At 42.4% G+C, this 19,027-nt stretch overlaps 2 protein-coding genes across 2 annotated transcripts; one reads left to right on the top strand and one right to left on the bottom strand.

The window, feature by feature from the left end:
• The first annotated feature begins 6,511 nt into the window (after nucleotides 1-6,511).
• Nucleotides 6,512-9,779, top strand: LOC133899588 (adenylate kinase, chloroplastic-like). Its single transcript, XM_062340587.1, has 7 exons — nucleotides 6,512-6,777; nucleotides 7,153-7,248; nucleotides 7,441-7,569; nucleotides 7,654-7,788; nucleotides 8,207-8,353; nucleotides 8,910-8,984; nucleotides 9,500-9,779. The coding sequence occupies exons 1-7, from the start codon at nucleotides 6,586-6,588 to the stop codon at nucleotides 9,596-9,598; spliced, it is 873 nt and encodes a 290-aa protein (XP_062196571.1). The 5' UTR covers nucleotides 6,512-6,585; the 3' UTR covers nucleotides 9,599-9,779.
• A 1,273-nt stretch (nucleotides 9,780-11,052) lies between these two features.
• Nucleotides 11,053-14,923, bottom strand: LOC133899246 (uncharacterized). The gene is made up of 4 exons (XM_062340225.1): nucleotides 14,475-14,923; nucleotides 11,903-12,703; nucleotides 11,649-11,804; nucleotides 11,053-11,566 (listed from the first exon to the last, which is right to left on the bottom strand). The coding sequence occupies exons 1-4, from the start codon at nucleotides 14,553-14,555 to the stop codon at nucleotides 11,186-11,188; spliced, it is 1,419 nt and encodes a 472-aa protein (XP_062196209.1). The 5' UTR covers nucleotides 14,556-14,923; the 3' UTR covers nucleotides 11,053-11,185.
• Between the last annotated feature and the right edge of the window lie 4,104 nt (nucleotides 14,924-19,027).

The following is a 19,027-nucleotide window of genomic DNA, read 5'->3' as shown; positions in this document are numbered from 1 at the left end:
TCTTTGACCTTCATTAGGCCTGACCAAAAGTGGGAATCCCCAAGTTTCCATCTCACCTCGACTATTGTTTTATTCTTTAAGTTTTTTTCCTTAGCAATTGTTGTCACGTCCCATCTTCATTTATAAGTTTGAAAAGCCATTTACTGAGCAATCACTTGTTCTGAACATCAAGATTTTTTATGCCTAAGTCACCCTGGTCTTTAGGTCTATTAAGATTCTCTATTTCACCGGACGATATTTTTTTCTTATGTTTATTACTTTGCTAAAAGAATCTTGATCTATAATAATCCAATTTCTTAATAATCCCACGAGGAATCTCAAAAAAGGACAACATGTACATCACAACGCTACTTAAAATTGAATTAATCAAAACTAAACATCCCCTAACAGTCAAAAGTTTGCCTTCCCAGCCACTCAATTTTTTCTGAAATCTATCCTCTATTATTCGTGAATCTTTATTGCTTATCTTCCTGTGATGCATATGGATGCCAAGATATCTAAAGGGGTAGTTCCCCATCTCGCACCTGAAAACTTGTGAATATTGCTTCTCAAACTCTTTAGCCTCCCCATAAACAGCATAATTCGTTTTTATGGAAATTGATTTTCAAGACAGAGAGTTGCTCAAATGCACAAAATAGCAGTTTCATATTCTTAGCTTGATCAATATTATATTCCATAAAAAAAAGTATTATGTCATCTGCATATTGTAGTATGGATAGTCCATCGTCAATAGATGAGGCACCACTCCATATATTTGACCCGTCTCTTTGGCTCTACCAATCAAAACAACCATCATATCTACCACAGTATTAAAGAGAATATGTGATAGAGGGTCATCCTACCTCGTACCTTACTTTATCTGAAAATATTTTCCTATATCATTATTGACCTTGATTGCAATACTCTCTCTCTTACAAATTGTTTAATCCATGAGCACCAAACAGGAGAGAACCCTTTCATTCGTAAAGTTTGTTACAGAAAAAACCATTTAACTTTATCATATGCTTTCTTAAAATCTAGTTTAAGAATCACCCATAATAAACTTTTTTCTATACATCTCATAAATAGTTTCGTGAAGTATAGCTACCTCTTCTATATATATTTGGATGAAGTGTATAGTTCGTTCATGAGAACAGCAAATTGAAAGCAGCGTGATAGATGAGCTGAAGAATGATCGAAACCGGAAAGGCAGTGCGTATCTCTGGACCATATGCTACGCAGAAGAAACAATCAGTTGCACGCAATTCAGGTTCTATCACTTCTCCGTCATTTGTCAGAAAGACGATAAGAATTCACCTTTGCGGTCGATTCCAAATCATTGCCACAACGTTCTCACAGTAACTAACACACAAGAAAAGGAAAGAATCTTGGCAGGAAGACGATCAAGCAGCTGGTGTACATGCAGACTCTTTGCCTGCACCTTATTGTCAGACACTGCTGTCACTGACAGGAATTGGGAAACATACCAATCAGAACTCGCATTGTCTGTCAATCGCCAGGCATCCATTTTTCTTTTCTGTTCTTTTTTTCCTCTCCATTTCTCGCCTGAAACTGAAAGACTATTCGGTTCTTGTAAGACATGCAAGCTTCTTTCTTTCCCCCTAACACACAATCGGTCCAATCGAACTCTGAAACCTGGTCTTTCTGGTGGAGCCAGTAAGAGGAAGATACACTGGGTCAGCTGGAAAAAGACACGATCGAAGAAGAATGGTGGATTGGGATTCGGAGATATGTACATTTTCAATAGGGCCATGCTGTCGAGGTAGGCATGGCGTTTGTTACTTGATCCCCATTCACTTTGTGCTAGGGTCCTAAAAGCTCGGTATTTCCCATAAGGAAATTTTCTCAGGGCAACATCTAGGCTATGTATTTCATATACATGTCGTAGTATTCTTAAAGGTGCACATTTGGTTAAGCAAGGAATAATATAGCGGGTCAGGAATAAAGAATCAATAGATATATGGAATAACAAGTAGCTCCCTCTTGGGGTAACCAGTATGCCAGCTACACATAGGGGTCAATGCATCCTTCAACAGGTTTCTAAATTGATTGATCCAATTACGGCTGAATGGGACTCGGAGTTGGTAAACTCATTTTTTTGCCCAAGTGATGCAAAATGTATATTGTCAATCCCAGTAGTAAATGTACAATTCAAGGACATGCCTGCATGGCACTTTGATGTCGAGGCGTCAATGCTGCCACAAGATGTCTAGTATGTTGCAGATTGGATGAAGATGGGGTCATCTATTTTTAAAATGCAAATGGGTAAAAGAAGCATGGAGAAGAGAAAATATGGAGGAAGTTTGACTGAAGCTGATAGATTGCTAGTCAGTGAAAGAAATGTTTAGAACCATATGGATTTTGGAGCCAGCATTGCAGATGAAAACTTGCACTCTGTTGTGGGTCTGGTGGTCGGCAAGAAACAAAATAAACTCAGAAGATAGTAGTAGGAATAATGATGCAATCAGCCATCGTATTGCCTATCTTTTGTCAGATTTTGACCAGCTAAAAAAGAAAAGTTTGAGCCCAACCAAGAAGCCAAAAGCAAGATGAAAAGCACCACCATGTCAGGTATTGAACGTAAACATTGATGGCTCCTTTAATAAGGAAAATAAATCAAGAGGATGGGGCTTTGTAGTACGTGATGAGATGGGCAAGATCCGAGCGGCAAGTGCAGGGAAAATCAAAAGAGTTGGCAATGCCCTGCAGGCGGAGCCGGAAGCAGCGCTGGTAGCTCTTCGTCAGGAGAGCATATGGGGTATGACCAGAATTATTCTTGAGTCTGATGCATTGAATCTCGTTGCTGCTCTGAAGGGAACTACTTTTGATCTTTCCTCTCTGTGGGGTTTTGGCGATGGAAGCGTGAATTATGATATCGATACACTTCACCGAAGTCGGGGTATTTTACTGCACTCGTAATTGTAATTCGGTAGCAGATGCTTTAGCAAATTATGGTGCTAGCCTGGGAGAGGATGATCCTCATCTATGGCTGGATTATTTTCTGGATTTTGTAACTAATCATATGGCCAGTGATTTAGCTGAGCCTAGGGTCTAATGGAATTTGTTCTCCACTCAAAAAAAAAAAAAAAAAAACCCTGGTCTTTCTGAACTCTGCTCAGCTCGAGTGACTACTGACTACCACTAGCGCAATTTGCCACGAGTATACTATCATCGTGTCTGTCGAAATCGACGAAAAGGATTGTGTGGTTTTGCTCTTTTTCACCAGTGCGATGACATTGTAGCTAGCTGCACAAATTGCATGAAACGGTTGAGTGGGATGTCAACCATGTTTGTTTCTGTCTTTATCTGGAGGATTCACTTGATTTGCAGTGTAGTTTATGTCTGCCTTGTGCCGCATGGCCGAGTTCAGGAACACCAAGAATCGTTCAGCGGCATTCCAGAATTTCTGCAGTTATTCTTGTCGATTTAGACGAACAATGAGATAAATAAACGCGTAAAGAAGGGAGACGCGAAGAAGATTATGAAGTTATCTGCATGCTCGGGCCTTTCAGATTCATGCATAGACGTCGCTGCAGCAGCAGCACAGTTGACCACGGCAAAATCACTCTTCTGCGATCCAAATCTCCACAAAAAATTGTATGAAAATTAGTAGAGACGAGCATTACAGTATCGAATCTCCCTGAAAAATTTCGGGCTCAAATGGGTTCAGTAGATGGAGGAACGATAAAGAGAAATGCTCTTAGGGGTGGTCGTTATTTGAAACACCGATCACCCCCTGAAACAGAGACAATCGCTTCCCTAGGATCCAAATCGCCACATAAAATTCTGGAAAATTTTGGAAGAGGCAGTGAGTACGATATAGAATTGTCCTAAAAAAATTTCAAACTCGAATAAATTCGGGACATGGGGCAGCAAAAAAGATAAATGTCCTTGGGGTGGTCGTTATCTGAAATACCGACCACCCCTGGTTCCATTGCGCTGCAGATCGCTTCCCGGCGATCCAAATCTCCACCAAATATTATAGAAAAAATTCTAGAGATGGTTAATATAGTGGAGAAGACCCGCAAAAATATTCAGGCGTCGAAAAATTGCATAGAGGAAGAAGTAAAAAAGACAAATTTTCACGGTGCCTGGACGTTATTTCAGGCTACGATCGTTTTCCCACGATCCAATTCACCACCGAAAAATCCATAGTACTTCACAGAGTCAGAGATGAAACTTTCAAACCGCCCTGTAAAAGTTCATACTCAAATGAACTCGGTTGTGGGAGCAGGGAAAAGGTGAAATGGTGATGGCACCGGGTCGTTGTCTGAAACTCCAACCACAGTTCAGTTCGTCAGAATTTACTCGAATAAAAAATTCAGTTCGTCAGATGTTTTTCGGTGGATTTGGTCAGGTTCGCCACTGCCCATGCAATATGGAACCTACACCTACATGGAGTGACAAAAATATACCAATCACTAAATCAGATGATTGTTGAGTCAGTAAGCTTCCAATTTGAGCACCATTTCTCACCTGAAAGACTGTTTGATTCATGTGAGCCATGCAATGCAAGCTTCTTTCTTTCTTCCCCCCTAACACATGACATGAACGGTGCAATCCAACTCTGAAACCTGGTCTTGTTCAGGTTGAGTGACAACCACTAGTTGTGCAACTTGCTGTTTCACTGATTGTGTCTGCCGAAATCGACGAAAAGGATTGCTTGGTTTTGCTCTTTTCAGTGGTGCTACAGCATTGTTGCTGCACGATTTCTACACTGGTTGAGTGGTAGATAAGGCTTTTGGAATGTCAACCATGTTTGTTTCCTTTATTTTTTTCTGAAGAATTAGTTTGTCCATGTAACAACTATTAGCTTCAGATTGAGATTAATTTGAGGTTTTACTTGATCCCCAATTTCAAGAATAATTTGTCTAGGTAATAGTCTCATGCAGGTACAACTGTGCAACCAATTTAAATCAAATAAAGTACTGATACATGCCGTGCTAATTTTTACCCTCTTTTTTTGCGAAAAGCCCTTTTTTGCGATAATCTTCATGTGGAGATTTGACCCTGATAAGATCCATTTTGCTAGCTAACTCTTTATAATTGGAGAAGAAATAGTGCTAAAGTGACAACAACTGGATCATGGACTGACCATTTGAGCAAAAGAAAACCTGAAAAAAGAGAGGGGATTACGTGTTTGCTAAAGGTGGCTCCTGTGGGCTATGGATGGATGGATCCCCCCGAAATCTAACAAGATTTCCCAACCTTTCCAGTTCCCTTTTCCTCTTTTCCTAAAAGTCAATAGCTTTGCAAGTTTCAACTGCTCCTGTGTAATGCATGCACCTCCCAGCATGTACAACGACCTGCAATACCTAGAGGAGGCAGCCTTGTAGACAGACATCTATTGCCACTCAACTCAATGAACTCATTACTCAACACGAATAGAGACAGAAAGAGATCATACAGCAAGGGTTGACTTGCAGCCTACTATAGTTGATGCTTCCTGAAGCTTTAATCAGACATGGTTCAGGATGGCTGAAACAGTCATAACCTGAAAACAATGCAGTTCAGATCATCAGATAGCTCAATAGTAGTAACTGTAGTTGGGCTACTTCTCGCAAACAAATAATTGTGCTACTACTATCTGTTGTTGCTCCAGAACACAGATGCGCTCTCCATGAAAGAAAGAAAACAATAGGTAAAGTTTGCTGGTTGTAACTCCATGCTCTGAACCCTGGCACTAGTCAGATGACAGAAACCCAATGCTTGCATGTTACCATGATTTCTGTGATTGATAACGTAGAAACTGTGAATTAGTTATCGCAAACTCTCAAGATGCAGATGATTTGGCTGCATCTTTCTTCGGTCAGTCAGGATAAGCTGGACAGGAAGCAAAGAAACATGTGCTCTTCTTTTTCTTGGGGTAAGAAACATGTGCTGTTTGACGAGGGAAACCAAAGCCAAGTGACCAATCCAATTCCAAGCTTGAGAGATGTTCAGTTCAGGCACGATGAAATGAGAAATTTTCAAATGGACCTTTTTGTGTTGGCATGCGCATGGACTGTTGGAAATCTTGAGAGATTCAGTTTTTTATTCCCTTTCCTGCCAGACTAATGCAGATTGCACATTGCAGTCTTCTGCAAACGCTGACCACGAGGAGTAGGAAATTGGATGGAGTGAAATCGCAAGCAGCCCAGCCTGATCTGTCTCAGGCCATGATTCAATTGAAGAAGAAAATACATTTTTTTGTAAAAACCTTTTTTTTTAAATAAACATATTCTTCTAACAAAATAGACAAAGCTTACTCCTATGAAACATGCCTTTTACAAATCACTATCAATGCAGCTTATGAACAATGCCTAGAATTTTTTTGTCTTGCATATTGCCTAACCAGATCAATGAAACAAGGGATCCCATGAAACAACGAGCAACGTAAGCGAGAAAACGAAAACTAAAAGCTCACCAGAAAAGCAAGTAGCGGTACAGGAGAGAAGAAAACACGAGGCCTCAAAAAATGTGGATCAAATCCTATATCACAAAATAAATAAAATTTAAAACAAACAGAAAAAACTTATAAAGAGTCCCTTATTTTCTGTCCAGTGTCTCTTCTGCCTTTGCTGCTTCGCTCCGCCGGCGCCGCCCATGGCTTCCTCCATGGCCGCCGCCACCGCCTCCTACCTCTCCCCGCCGCCAGTGAAGGCCGAGAGGCCAACCGCCCGCGGCTGCCTCCTTTTTCCCTGCTCGCCCGCCAGCTCCCGCTCCCTCCGGCTCCGCTCCACCGGCGGCCGCTCGCCGGCCTACAGAAAACCGCGCTCCTTGCCTCGTGCGGCCAAGGTCCGCCCTTTGCTCTGTGTGGTTCGGTCAGTTTGGATTTTTTGGTACCGGGGGATGCTATTTTTTCTTGTCTTACTAGTGATTTGGCCACAACAGCTAGAAAGTTCAAGTCTTTCTTCATCTTGGGTAGCTTTCCTAGTTCTTTCTGTTTTAAAAAATTAGAATATCAATTTGTGTTGGTTTAGTTTTACTACCTTATTGGCAACTGTTTATAATAGTTTAGTTTACTTTAGTAGTTTTAGTCTATATATCAATGCATCCTCTATCAGAGCGTAGATCTCGATAACCCTAGCCATTCCATTTTCCTAATGCTTGGGACTTGCACAGTTATACGAATTTACCGAAATATTCTTACTAGTAGGTTCTTGATTTCAGGGTGTGGTGGCAGCGATGGCTGATCCTCTAAAGGTCATGATAGCAGGGGCACCGGCATCCGGTAAGGGCACGCAATGTGAGCTCATCAAGGCCAAAGTAAGTGATTTGGGAATTGAGCTATTTCAGCATTCGTCATAATGCGTGGTATCATACTCATGTGCCATGTTTATGTTGTGTAATGAGGGCATTGAGGTAGAGCTTAACAGTTCAGTAGACATTTCTGCGAGAAATATAGACTGTTTTTCTTAATTGTATCAAGTAATTGACACATACACTGTTAAATTGCAGTATGGTGTGGTGCACATCTCTGCTGGAGATTTGCTAAGGGCGGAGATCGCTGCTGGGACTGAGAATGGGAAGCGGGCCAAGGAATTCATGGAGAAGGGGCAGCTGGTTCCCGATGATATCGTTGTTAATGTAGGTGCCATTTTTTTGGATTCCATTGATGTGATTCGAAATTATTGGTAATGCTCCTGAAAACATATTTTGGGTTTCTGCCAGATGGTCAAGGAACGCCTTCTGCAACCAGATGCTCAGGAGAACGGTTGGCTATTGGATGGGTACCCAAGAAGCTATTCGCAGGCCATGGCACTGGAAACTCTTGGAATCCGGCCTGATATCTTCATTCTATTAGATGTAAGTACCCAGCTAGATCAAACTGTTGACACGTAACCAAAATCATATGTGGCTTTAGATTATTTGTCACCTTTATGCTAAATTGCTAGCAGTATCAATTAGATTTCTTTGAACACTCATTCCAGGCATTGAAACGCTGATGTTAACTATCCTTAGGCTACTAGAAAGGTTGAACAGAACAAATCTGCCAACTACGGCTGATATAACATTATTTTGTCAGAGGTTAATGTAGCATTTTTTTTTTCAGTTGTAAGTTACACGATCAAATTTAGAGATTCACCCTTCTTGAAAGGATGAATATTTGCATTCACACTGTATCTGTCATGTTTCCCCTATCACAGTGAAATGGACTGCAATCTAGTGGTTAAATTACAGAAATGGAGAATCTGTAGTTTTGGCTCATTCTTTGGCAATATAGGTTCCAGACGAAATTCTTGTTGAAAGGGTGGTTGGGAGACGGCTTGATCCTGTAACGGGGAGAATATATCATCTTAAGTATTCTCCACCAGAGAATGAAGAAATTGCTGCAAGGCTTACACAAAGATTTGATGATACAGAAGAAAAGGTACATGTTTCTACAGGTTATTAGTAAAGAGAAATGGCAAACATAGATTTATTATTAGATAGGATGGAAGTTCTTATCAAGGTTTTACAATGTTACTGTAACACGTCTTTCTTTGGTCTTTTAATATCTCAAACAAGATAAACATACTTTATGATGTACCTATGGGCCAGATCTGTCAATCTATGTTCAAATCCACTGAAACACTGCATTTTCTTCTGAGAGATAGAAACAAGTGTCATCGATGATATTGATATTGTTATTGTAAATTTGTAGCGGACAAGGCCTTGCAATGTTTTTCAAGGGCTACTTCTAGCTATCGGTGTGCTGTGATTCTTGTGGTGGGAATTGTGAATTCAGTTGGTAGTGTTGCTGATATAGGATGCTAGTTCTTCAACTGCATATTATGATGCTGGAACTTTATGTAGAGTGACTATTGAGTTGGCTTACTCTTTTTTCCATCATATATTTCTCATCAACTGCTTAGCTATTTATATAGATTGTGAAAACGGTGTTATTATTATCTACTTCTCACTCACGTGCCTTTTGCTATTTACAGGTTAAGCTGAGGCTGCAGACTCATTATCAAAATGTTGAGTCCTTGCTATCAATATATGAGGATGTTATAGTCAAAGTATGCACTTCATCTCTTTAAATTGAAAGCTCTCTGTTCTATTGGTTGCCTCAAGGCTGATATGCTATCCTGCTTGATGTTGTCCATATTTCACGAGTTATTCTATGACAGATTAGTCTGACATCCTGATCGATTGCAGAAAGCTTTTCTGTTGTTATACTTGGATGCTGTAACATTTTCTGTTGTTAATTTATCTGTTGCTCTTCATTACTCTTATGCCTTCTCTTAACTTGTCTACATATTATCTTTGTATGTTCTTTGATAGGCTGGTGTTAGTATGGTATTCACTAGTATCTAGGCAATACCAAATTTACATGCAGTCATAGGTAATAGCTTGATAATTCTAATCATGTAGGGCAACACGTAACGTGAGAGTCGTATATTTTCTGCTTATGATGCTATGTGTAATGTTTAAGTATCATGCTGTATTCAGTTACCTATCTCTGCAGCTGCTAAACCTGCATCATTGTGCGCTAACCTTCAACTTTTCTGTGTGGATGGCCTCGGCGACTCAGGTGAAAGGAGACGCCACAGTGGAAGATGTGTTTGCCGAGATTGACAAGCTACTGGATTCTAGCCTCGACAAGAAGACAGAAATGTTGGCTAGCGCATGAGCGGGGAAAAATATGCGCCTGTCTCACACGATACTTGTCCATGTTGATGCTGTTGAAGCATGGGAATTTTGGTTCAGAGTGTCCCACCTGTTGTTGTACCATGTGCTGATGTACATGTATTCTCCACTGAAGAGATGTTGAATGAATTGATCTTCAGCCCAAATGAAAGGGTTGTTTTGCATCTGTGCTGTGCCTGTTGTTTAGTTTACTGGAGAGAGAGAGGCATCAGATATTTGTGATGCCTGCCGAAACAAGTTTTGTCATGATCTCAGGCTCTTTCCGGGCTACCTTTTTCCCTCAGGTATTTTTGGGCCCAGATCGGGCCGGCTTTTGCTTACATGGACCGGATCTGTCCCACGCAAGTGAAGTCTGTCCGCACCGTCCCCAACCTCGCGGTGGCCATTTCCCGCCGCTTTTGGTGGATTTCTCCGCTTCTTGGCTTCTTGGTTTATCCCTAGTTGTTAGGTAAACATTCGGCGATCGGTATCGGTTGTTTGGGAAGAGATTAAAATATAAAGATAATATATTAGAAAAGACTAGAGAAGAGGACTGCGAACTTAGATTTACTTTTCTTGTTCGATTATAATATTTGATGCACACTCTTTTATACAGGAGTTAGTCCTATCAATCTGAACAAATAAATTTTATCTCTAAGACTAACTAATAGATCTCATCTCTATCTAATCTGATCTGATTACTAATAACTAATCTTATCTCTAACCTGCTGCTATAGTGCGCGTCATGATACAGTACCGTTGGTGCTACAGTACCATACATGTGAATAGTATTTTCAGCGCATAACAGATGTGGGGGCGGATGTAGATCCCTCCATGGCTTGAGCAATATAACCCTCACTGAATTTGAAACCTGCCAGCTCTGGTACCAAATGTTAGGATAAACATCCGTTGAAAGGTTAATCGGACAACGTCGGTTTTTAGGGAGGGATTAGAACATAGATTCGGGAGACAACATATTAGAAAGACTAGAGAAGAGGATTAAAAACTAGATCTATTTTTCTTGCTTGATTACAATGGGTGCTGCACCCTCCTTTATATAGGAGTCAGTTCTAACAATCTGAAACAACAAATCTTATCTTTAAGACTAACTAATAGATCTTATCCCTATCTATTCTAATTTGATATCTAACAATTAATCTTATCTCTAACCTGCTGTTATAGTATGCGGCATGATACATTATCGTTGGTGCTATTGTACCGCGCTTATGAATAGTATTTTCAGCGTATAACAACTGTAGCACCGCGCGTACTGAGATCGAAGGGTCGGGAACTGGTATTTAGAGGGAACAGATAAACTTGCTTCAGTAAATTTCTTTCCCAAGAGATAAAAATACAATAGAAAAAGTCAAGTGCTAATTCCAGTAACTCACTGAGAAAGGCATCTCCATACATAGATTAAAGTGACAGTAAATTGCGCATTTAAGATAACTCATCCGATAATCTAAGAAACAAAGCATGGTTCATCAAGATTAAATTAAAATGACTATACATGGCGCGACTAAGATGACTTATGACATCTGCCACCCTCCATCAGCATAGCACCGGCTGCAACTTAAGAGATGTACTAGGATCATCCACTGGAATGACACCGTTTGCAAGGCTCCAGAACAGTCATCTTGGCGGTAGGCGGAACTTTATCCTCAACGTACGTTCTTATAGCTACGATCGCTCTAGTGGCTTCCTCCAGCGCAGTCTTGCTAATGGGACTGCAACTGCAAGTTTTATAACTTTCCTCGGAACACCTAAAGCTACCATGGAGGGTGTCCAACATAAGACACTCAAGTGAGACTGCGTTCTTGACAATGCAACATGTGAGCTCAACCAAGCTCTTTGCAGAGCTGAAACCTACGATCTCCACACTCTTGAGGCAGTCAAGGCGGTGTTCAGGCAGCTGCCTCAAATGTGAGGAACCTCCAAGAACTGATTCATGCTCCATATGTATCCGAGATACCTGAAGATGAAAAGGAAATTGAATCAATGGATCCAACAGAGTGGCCAGATATCTTTGCGGGATAGGATGAACAGCGCCTTACATTCAGGAACAAAGTCTCCAAGGAAGGAGACGCATCGAAGAAAGAAGCCAGAGAAAGATAATCATAGGATGGGGAAAAGGTCATTCCTGATAGAAGAGAAATGGTGAGGTGCTTGAGGTAGAGGAATTTGGTAGGCAGCACTGGTGTATTAACCGCCTGCACAACAAATATGTCATGTTCAGATTAATTATACACACAAGGTATGACTACTGTCATACGCATGTATCTCTACTCTGCAGAACCTGAAGTCTCACCTCAGCACCCGAAGCTAATTGAAGAGTCTCAAGATTTGGCATAATGGACGGAAGCTCAGCACGAGCATAACAGACGGCGTTCGCAATTTGCATGTACAAGGCCTTCATTTGCAATGCTTCTCCAAGTGAGAGTTTTATCTTTTCTCCGCTGTTAAGGTCAATACTGGAGAGATTTGGAGCTTTAATCTCTATCACTTGCAGCCTCCAGCAATCAGTAACAGTCAGGCAGCTGAGCTGCTGCAGCACGCAAGGTATCTTCAGGAAAATTATCTCCTTGCAATCATAGAGGAACAACTGCCGCAAAGCAAGGGAGTTGGAAAGAAGGCACTCTAATTCATCCCCCGTAATACGCACATAGTGCAGACACAGACTTGTTAGGGTTCTCAAGGGGCCAAGTCCAGCCGTGGGACGGAAGGTACAAGAGTTAAGTTGAAGATACCTAATTGAGTTTCTAACCCCATCAGATAAAAGTGAGCATGGGAAGTTGTACTTTTTATGTAGCGTAAGGGTGAGCTCTTCAATCCCTGGTGTAACAGCAGCCTGGAGCCAACTGTTGACATGAGGAAAAGTACTGTCATCATCATCTAAATCAAGCTCCAATATCTTCAAGCCACTGCCTGAGTGGTTTCTCAGAATGCTGTCAATTTTGCCGCTGAAATTTCCTAAATGTGCATTCAAGGTTTCCCAATCCAAGGTGAGGATGGGATGAGATCTCCAGAAACGTAGAAAGGCGCGAGAAAGGCAAGCAGCACGAGCAGCATCACACATTGGCATTAGGGAATGTATATGACACCAGATGTCCTGCATGCACAAGCATGGCATAAAATTTCAACATTAAAGCTACATGGAATTTCAATCAGAGAAAGGAAAACAGTAGAATCACATGGAGTATCGTCTACCACAGGTAGCTCTATGCATGATTGCACAAGGTGCGCTGTATTACATAGGTAGATGGTGCGATTGAATGTAAAAGTGGTAGGTAAACTGAGCATTGCATAGAGAAGTTTTTCCCTAACAGTGTTACTAGTGGCTTTCTGACAAAAAAAAGGACAGTTACTAATGGCTAGCACAGATTAACTACTAAGATATCTATCCTTACTTGCATTAGAGCACAGAGTAATCAATGATATAGGTTTCTGTGCATTTGTGTCAACCAAAATGCACAGGACGATGTTTTATTGTGCAATAGCATGTTATAAATAGGTCAGAATAGCAAAGAAACAGAAATAAATGGGTAACTTCTGCATAGGGCATAAATAGTACACCTGAATACCTAAACAAACGAAAGCCCATGAAACATAATCAAGAAGTTTCGACAGTTACAGTGTAAGATAGACGTAAACCTTGCCAGATACGATGAAAGATATAACATATTGAAAAGACCATATAAAAAAAGGACATCATGAAATAACATGCAATTGAACCGGTCATTTGTCATGGATTTAGGTAGGAAAATAGCCAAAATCAATGTCCTAGCATGAATAGTGAAGCCAGCAGAAAGAAGGATAAGTTTTTTTCTATACTGAATATGGCAATCAATGCTCGCATGAACTTGGTTACAGCACGACATTTCAGCATCGCAGCACTGAAGCATCATACTTATGTTATCAAGACTGACCATTTTTCATATTCTTCTCAAATGAATATGCATGCTTGACATGATTAGGTCTGCTCAAGCTTATGTTCTAATCATACGTACTTGGCATGGCTCCGAATTGCTTGTATCAGGGATCACATGCTGCAGTTGGACTTAAGAGGAAAATGAAATTTAATGATGCCTACCATGCCGTATGGCCATTGGCCAACATAAAAAGCAACCATCTTATTAGGCTGTACCTTCTAAGGAAGCTAGAGACACTCTTAGTAAGTGCATCAATACAGAGGCAGCTGACAATAATTTGACATACTCTATGCTTAAAGATATGTTTTGATATGTATTTATGGGGAGAAGACGAATGCAATGTCAATATGTTTAAGAACAAGCGCTGTATGACTGCTCCCAGAAAGACTCTGATGGAGCTGATACTATATCTGTTCGCTCTGCAAAGGCTGGTAATATCACAGTCGAATCTCTCCATAACCCACAAAGTGGACAATTCACAAGTGAGAGATCCTAGCCAGTTCAGTTATGATCATATTGCATATTTTATCAGGAACAGCGCGCAATTGTATCAACTATCAAACAGCATCAACAGTCATATGCCTCATTATTGGTAGATGTGCTCAGGCTCTGGATGACAGGACAAGTGAGAAAAGAATGGAATGCGTATTGATCCGAGAAGTTGAGGTAATGTACCCTTCATAGATAACAAAATGGAATGTGTATAGATAATATTGATGTGATGGTGATATTACCAGCCTTTGCACAGAGAAGTTAGAACAAAACAAAGCTACTACTAATTCACTAGGAGTGTAGGAGTGACCAATTGCAGCACTAAAAGATGTTCTCTATGTTTATAAAAAATACAGTATTCAGCTAGCATAGTCTTATGAATTAGTGTGGTTAGAGCAGTCACGGTGGAATTAAGCTTGCAATCTAATAAGCCTCCATCAGAATTTTATGCTGCCGTACCTCAGGAAGGTATGGGATTGAGTATCTCAATGTTTCGCCATGTTGGCAATCACCATCACCAACTCGTTGAGAGGAATCCATCGAGGACTCGAAGATGCGTGGCGGGACGGTGCAGATCAACTGGGACGACCTGCAGCCAGTGCTCCTGAGCCTCGACTTCCTCGCCACCGCCGGCGCAGACCACAACGTCAATCTCTTGAAATCCCTCGGATCTATCTATCTAGCAGAGAAATCACTGGCGTTTGGTTTTCCCCTCCTCTCCTCTATATCCATCTGGAGTATATATCTCCGTTTCTGGTTTGGTTTTGAACTGAAGAATTTCGATTCGATTCGAATCCGACAAGGCGCCGCCATATGCTCCGTTTCTGGAGTATATATCTCCGTCTCCTCCAATCCGACAAGACCCGACGCACGCCGCTGACGGGAGCCCGTCAGGAAACTACGTAATTCCCGACGGGTACACATGCATATCTGCACATATAACTGCAGTACATACTTGTCAGAATGTCCATATACAACTTTTCAGATACCAAGAGAATTTCAGATGATAACTTTCTTCAGGTTCTTATGTATACATGACTCACGACTAGTTACTCTGCACTTGTGGATAGCTCGACATAACTTTTAGTCAACACAAGTTCACCTTCAAGTTGAATTGTATCAGATGATAACCATGTTCAAGCTGTCCAAAAGTGAAAAGATGGCTAGTAATGAAATGATGGAAGTACAAATTTGTATTCCACCTATGTCTAGTTCTGAACTAAAAAGAACTTTCAACTGGAGGCATAGCAGTTAGACAGTAACAGAACTAGTCAATTTGTGGCTTACAACATTAGTATTAAATCTAGCAGTTTTCTGGCATTGTAACTTAGAATCCTTTCTTCTTTCATTGAAATACTAGAAGCTCTCATGCTATTGACGTTAGTACTAAATCAAGAAGCAGATCTAAGGCAGTATATAAAAACTCTAATGTTATGAGATGGCATCACCATGTACTAGCACAATGTCTGACAATGTAAAGAACTTCAGGCATACAACTTTCCAGATATGAAGAAAGAATTTCAGATGTAAACATGCTTTGCAACTATTTCTCTGCAATTTTCATAGATCATCGCCAGACAATGCAGAAGTAACAGAATAACTAAAAAAAACTTCGCTAAAAAACATCTTTTTGTATATGCTTCCTTTTTGTATCTGCTCCCTGTGAGCTGAACCCCCACCTGTCAGCCGTATAGGCCCCACCTATCAGCTCGATGTCTTGAGTCACGGTCTTGCTTCCTTTTTGTATCTGCTCCCTGTGAGCTGGGCCCCCACCTGTCAACCGTATAGGCCCCACCTGTCAGTCGGGTCATGACATTAATTGTTACGAATCCGGATGATCAAACGCAAAAATCAACTCCAGAACACCGAGACACACACCAAATCAGCAAACACATGAGCTATATTGATCACTGGTTCGATTACACGACACAGTACCACTTGAGATGAACTCAGAAGGAAGAAGCAATCTATACTGGGAATAGAGGAAAGAGTCTGGGTAAGGAGAACAACAAGGGAAAGGGGATCAGAGAGATAGCTAGGGAGGAAGAAGAGAGGTCTATTCAATATTCTTCATCGATGTCTTGAGTCACGGTCTTGCTTCCTTTTTGTATCTGCTCCCTGTGAGCTGGGCCCCCACCTGTCAGTCGTATAGGCCCGACTTGTCAGCTCGATGTCTTGAGCCACGGTCTTGCTTCCTTTTGTATTTGTTCCCTGTGAGCTGGCCCCCCACCTGTCAGTCGTATAGGTCCCACCTGTCAACCGGGACATGACATTAATTGTTACGAATCCGGATGATCAAACGCACAAATCAACTCCAGAACACCGAGACACACACCGAATCAGCAAGCACATGAGCTATATTGATCACTGGTTCGATTACACTGCATAGTACCACTTGAGATGAACTCAGAAGGAAGAAGCAATCTAGACTGGAAATAGTGGAAAGAGTCTGGGGAAGGAGAACAACAAGGGAAATGGGATAAGAGAGATGGCCAGGGAGAAAGAAGAGAGGTATATTCAATATTTTTCATCGATGTCTTGAGCCACGGTCTTGCTTCCTTTTTGTATCTGCTCTCTGTGAGCTAGGCCCCCACCTGTCAGCTGTATAGGCCCCACCTGTCAGCTGGGTCATGACATTCCCCCCTCCTTGAAATTCGGTTTGCTCTCGAGCCGATCTCATGAGCTGATGAACACTTGCACTTGGAAAATGACACCATTTGCTTGAGCCCTCGAATCCCTGGGTGTTTCTTCCTTCCCGGAAGTAATTCTGAGCCCTACACCACCAGCCGCCATAGCACCAACACCGTGATCCTGGTGACAAGCTAGCCCAAAATCTGCCACTTTCACAACCTGCTCTCCTGGATACCCCCTCTCTACCAGCAGCAGGTTCCACATCCCCAACAGCCGCACCTCCGGCGATGCAACTACCCACTGATCAACAACAAAGCACTCCAATAGACGATCCCCTATATCAAATGACAATTTCACAACGTTTTTGTTGCGCCTATACTCATGCCCAGTATGCCAAAACTCCAATTTAATCGGTACTGAGTTACCAGCCAAACCAAAGGAGAGGAATATATCACCTTCGTTCCAAACCAGCAAAACTGGTACTGTGAAGATGAGCCTCCAAAATCCTCCCAGTTCATCAACGATTGCACCTTGTGTAGAGTAAATCATAGCTTCATCTTCTTTGTGCACATGTACTCTGAAACTCCAAAGTGTTCGGCAAGTATACTGAAAAAGCCATTAGCAGTACACCATGCATGTTTCTCCCATCTTGTACATTACCTTGGACTTCAGAAAATTGATTGCTAACAGCCACACCAGTTATCACTCCCTTGATTGCAAGTGCCTGCAACAACATCCTTGCCTTGATCAAATTACGATTAGCACCTTGAGCAATTAAGCCAACAAGAATAATCTTCCCAGCTTTTACCCTCTCATCTAAAGTGGATCCCTGTTGTAATGAGAAAATGTATAAGCAGTGACTTCTACTGCTAGCTAGGTTCATTTGTGTTTCTCCAACAACTCTGTGTTGTGCACAACTAAGAACTTCCACCTCTGAGCAAAACTCAACATCACCCTGGGAGCTAGCAAACTTGTGTTGCTTAACAACAATTGCCTGGCCATCAGGAAGGACACCTAATTGAACAGAGCCAAATCCACCTTCAGCTAAGAAATTTGCTTGGGAGAAACCACCAGTTGCAGGTTCTAGTTCAACGTAAGTAAACCACCGAGGAGGCTTTCCAAACACAGGTGCTTCATCAGTCTAGGAGGGGTTAGCCCCAACACTTTGGTCAACATTGTTTCCCTGAGGAGTTCTAGCCACACAAGCTTGAATCTTTGATGCAGAGTCGGCAGCATATCTCATGCACTGCACTTCATCACTCCATGCTTCCTTCAGAGCATCCTTAAGCCGTGCTTGCTGCTCCAGTGCTTGCCGTCTGAATATAATCTCATTGCTGCTCCAGTGCTTGCATTGCGCTAGGCTGTGGCAGCGGCTCTGCAGCACATCATCGTTGGTGGCGCGGTGGTGGGCGGCGAGCATGTCGAAGGCATGGCCGGTGGTGAGCTCGATGAGGTGGAACACGTGGATGAAGCCTTCCGTCAAAAACATGGTAGGCGTGGCTGCAGGGTGCTCCTTCTTGCTGTCACTGTTGACCCGCACATTGGTGTTGAGCACCACCGGTTGGCCGCTGGAGTAGTCCATGAGCTCATTGTCGATTTTGTCGCGCTCGTTGCCCTCGCATGCCAGCCGAAGCCTCAGGTGTTCACCGTAGGTGTGCTGGGTGATGTCGTGCTCGACGTAGCCGCCGAACCTCATGCAATAGGGCTGCCTCCTGATCTGCAGCTGGGACGATGTTCTGGAGCGGATGATTTCGGTGGCCAGACGACGGAGTGGTGTTCTACAGCGAGGGCGGAGGCTTGTAACCAGGAGGCGGAGGCCATGGCACCTGCAGATGCAAGGGAGGCGGCTTGAGTCACGACGCGTGACAGGAAGGCCGAAGCATGGCAGCGCACGGCGCAGAGATGAACGCGTGCCCGGGCGAAGTGTCCCGAAGTAGCGGAGGTCTCCCACCGAACACCTTGTATGCGAGAGATGCTGCCACTGTTGTGGATGAGGAAGTTGGTACAGACCCTGGTAGTGGTGCAGATACCGCCGCATCGCCTCCGCCTCCGAATAATCCATACGACAGACACAAAATTGAAACAACATCAGCAAATCGAAACATCAGTAAATGCAAAATTATTGTTGTATTATCACCAAAAACATCAGGAGCGGGAGCGCTGCTCCCTCCTGCCGCCGCATGCTCCCTCCCTACCGCCGCATCGCCTTCGCCTCCGAATCATCAACACGGCAAACAAAAAATTGAAACAACATCAGTAAATTGAAACATCAGTAAATGCAAAATTGTTGTTGTATTATCACCAACAACATCAGGAGTAGGAGCGCCGCTCCCTCCCGCCGCCGCGTCGCTCCCTCCCCGCGCCGCATCGCCTCCGCCTCC

The sequence above is a fragment of the Phragmites australis genome, chromosome 18 (genome assembly GCF_958298935.1).
Source record: "Phragmites australis chromosome 18, lpPhrAust1.1, whole genome shotgun sequence".
Taxonomy (NCBI): domain Eukaryota; kingdom Viridiplantae; phylum Streptophyta; class Magnoliopsida; order Poales; family Poaceae; genus Phragmites; species Phragmites australis.
This window is presented reverse-complemented; position numbering and strand designations above follow the sequence as displayed.